This window comes from Poecilia reticulata, linkage group LG1, assembly GCF_000633615.1.
Source record: "Poecilia reticulata strain Guanapo linkage group LG1, Guppy_female_1.0+MT, whole genome shotgun sequence".
Taxonomy (NCBI): domain Eukaryota; kingdom Metazoa; phylum Chordata; class Actinopteri; order Cyprinodontiformes; family Poeciliidae; genus Poecilia; species Poecilia reticulata.
The window spans coordinates 2,770,757-2,774,244 of record NC_024331.1 but is presented as its reverse complement, the minus strand read 5'-3'; the positions used below and the strand labels follow the sequence as shown (position 1 = coordinate 2,774,244).

The 3,488-nt window shown below is 38.9% G+C and overlaps 1 protein-coding gene across 1 annotated transcript in view; it reads right to left on the bottom strand.

Moving 5' to 3' along the window:
• Positions 1 to 3,488, bottom strand: part of tapt1b (transmembrane anterior posterior transformation 1b) — an 11,033-nt gene that overhangs the window by 6,636 nt on the left and 909 nt on the right. Inside the window, exons 2-5 of the mRNA XM_008402145.2 lie at positions 2,471 to 2,601; positions 2,261 to 2,379; positions 758 to 920; positions 535 to 670 (exon numbers count right to left, since the gene is read on the bottom strand). Coding sequence (XP_008400367.1) covers positions 535 to 670; positions 758 to 920; positions 2,261 to 2,379; positions 2,471 to 2,601 — 549 coding nt within the window. The remainder of the gene's footprint in view (positions 1 to 534; positions 671 to 757; positions 921 to 2,260; positions 2,380 to 2,470; positions 2,602 to 3,488) is intronic.

Sequence of the window (3,488 nt, the reverse complement as noted above, 5' to 3'; positions counted from 1 at the left end):
GGAAGGAAGGAAGGAAGGAAGGAAGGAAGGAAGGAAGGAAGGAAGGAAGGAAGGAAGGAAGGAAGGAAGGAAGGAAGGAAGGAAAGGGTTAAAAAGAAAGGAAGAACAAAGGAAAAAAGAAGAAAAAACATAAGTAAGGAAGGAATATGGGAAATAAATGTTTCCATATTTGTTATCCTTTTCCAATCATACTCAGATGTAGCTATGACTTATAGAGTGTTCTGGTTTTCCAGACTATAGAAACTCTTAAATGGTGTAAAACAGATGAAAATGCTCCATTCAGATCAGAATAAAAATGAGAACATGATCATTTGGCTTCAATAACACAAACTGCATTCAGCAGTGAAAGGCTGGTGTGCGTTTCTAAGCTGGTCCACTCAAACTGACCTTTGGACAACTAGTCCATTAACTAACACATAAAGATTGTTATTTTTAATAATCCAGATAGAGTGCAGTCTGGCAAATATTACTACCATTAAGTCTGTTTTCATCTCAGTGTTTTGGACTCTCAGAGGTCAGTCCCAGTGAGGATACAGACGTAGAGCACAGCCATGAGGAAGTGAGGAATCACTCCTATGTGTGCTCTCTTCTTCTCCTTGGGCTCGGTGGCGGTCCAGTACAGAGCATCCAGGATGTCTTGGCCAAACGACGAGAAGAGGCGATCGGCAACCTGACGGAAAGCACCGACGGCAAATCAGTGGGTGGATGTGAAATCAGCTGACAAAGCCAGAACCCAGAGACAACCATGTGACTCTACCTCCAACATGTTGTAGATGATGTAGAGTTTGATGACGGACTGTCCCCGGATCAGATGGTACATCATGGAGTAATCCACGTAGCTCATCATTGAGTAGCACAGCACCATGATGAAGCCCTTCAGGACGTCGCACACCTGGGCAGGCTGCAGCAAACGGGAGCCGCTGGAGCCCAGAAAACATCACAGGAAACAGAATGTTACATGATGGAAAAAATCCAAGCTAAAATTCAAAACGCAAGAGCCACAAAATGCTGCTTGTTATTATATAATCAAATTGAATGAATCGTGTAGAAATCTGCTGCCCTCTGGTGGTTAAAACCATCATTGCACTACATGTAAATACTGCCATGGGAAAACATTCCCAAAATTTCTATGTGTTTTTACTTACAACTATCAAATAGTATGAATAGTATAGATACTAGATTTAATCAAACAGATAGGATATAGAAAAAAAGTCACCTTTGTAGACAATTAAATACTTTCCTAAAGACTTACAACGTAAAACAAATTCCCATTAATAACTATAAATGATTCTGCTTTGCAAAAGTATCTGGAGTGCTGGAGTTTTTCCACACCTGCTCATGTTATCCCTGCAAACTTAAATGTATTTGAATGGCATCTTATGTGCTAGACCAGTAATGTTGAGGTCCAGTTATTGAGTTGTGACAAGACAATATGTAGAAAACTTTCAATAAATCTGTATTTAAAATCATCTGCAAATTATATAACTGCAGATGTATAATAACATATTTCAAACTTACAGCATCGCTTAATCTTCTGTCTTATTTATTTTGCTTAAAGGGGCAGTATTATGTTTTCTAGGCGCAAGGTGGCATTTTACAGCACAATCAAGTAGGCTAACTATGTTGCCTTCAGTTATCATAAAAATGCTCTATATGTATATCAAAACTTAATTAAAAGGAATTTCACTTTGTAATTTAACGCCTTGAAATTGGGCCTCTGTCTCTTTAAAAACTCCTGCTCTTTCTGAAACTCTGCGTCCAGGAAGTCATCACTACATGGCTCCCCTATTAACCCTTTAACAACGTTTTTACCAGCATTTCACTGACACTTAGTTTGTATGATGAGCTAAGTAGATGCGCAGTTCCACCAGGTGTTTGCTAATTGCTGCTGGCTAGTCTATAGGAGCTGAGAGGGGATTGCAGGAGAGGGCTGCTCTGTCAGGCAGAGCCTTGGAAGCTTCCTGCAACTGGGTCCTTGAAGGCAGAGCTCAGTCCCCTCAGGTGTTTTGCACAGCTGAATGGTTGCCATGGAGATTGAAGGATTTCTCAAACAACCATGAAAGAATCATGGCAACACTCCAGGTATGTTTTTGATGATGGGATAATATTAGAACACGATGTGAAGCTAAAAAAAAAAAGTGATTTTACATAACACTGCCTCTTTAAACATCTATATCTGGTTTCACTTTAGTATCTGCTTATTACCCATTGAGTTTGGCTTCAACCTGTCTCACTCCCCACAGCTATTAGTGCAGATTACCCGAGGCCGCAGCATGGCACAGTCAGGAGTCGCAAAAGGGCCAGAATCACTCGGAGCGGCAGGAGGGTGAACACGTACAGAAACGTATCCAGACAGAGGAAGAAGCCGAAAGTCATCAGCTGCAGGGAGAGCCGACACACGGACATGTAAACGTGTTTAACTCTGGTGGGAGTGATCGATGATGGACTTCTCTGGAGCTCCTATGTTTACCTTCTCCAGCTCCTTGGGGATGCGGAGGCAGGTGTAGACCCTCTCTCTGCGCTCCGTATATTTGGCCTCATTGTGTTCCAGAAAGTAGCCTCTGGTTAGCTCAGTGGTTATGAATCTGACCAGAGACAGATCTGGAAGGAATCACACAGACATATAAATAATTAAAGGAAGAAAAATGGACATTAGAAATTAAATAAATTCCTTCATCAGGTCTTCTTCAGAAGCCACCATGAGCTGGTTAGATAAAATTTTACCTTCTTCTGATAACACTTAATACATGAACATCAATTTCTAAATGAAATGCTAAATTTACATTCATCTGATCTAGTTAAAGAGTAGATTAACAAAAGGAATCTGACAGCTCCCATATCCTGGACATATCTGTGTTTGGCATCTCTTGAAGCTCAGACTTCCAGTCTCCTCCAAACTCTGCTTTGAAAATTCTCACGGCTGTTATTTATCCTGCTGCTAATGGAGCTTTTTCTCTTTTTTTGTGACAATAGGGTGGCAGCTCCAGGTCATAAAACCAAATATGTTTTATGATCTGGAGGGAAGGTGCAGAAAGAAAAAAATATATATTGTAAGAATTGCAAAAGCCAAGCCGTTAAACTAACTTAAATACTGCTCATTTAAGTTACAGAATTTTTCCCCAACCTATTTTTGTTTAAATATAAACTGATGGAATTTGGTACAGAACAGAACTTTACAGCATTGTTTCAAATTAATGTTACATTTGTTTACACCGTCTTCTCCCATTTTCAGTCACATAACTTAAACATAATCTCTAGACAATTTGGATAGAAAGAGTTGTTTCTGAATCACATTGTGGTCATGTTTCAGTATTGATATATATTGGTTTTGTGTAATACATAATTTCCCAAAACATTAAATATAGTAAAAATCTAAATTAACAGATCTAGCCACTTAAAAGTATGTAAATATCTGTGTGCAACAATTCTACATATGAAAATTTTACTTTTCAAATTTAGTTATCAAAAAAAAAAAAAAAATTATATAT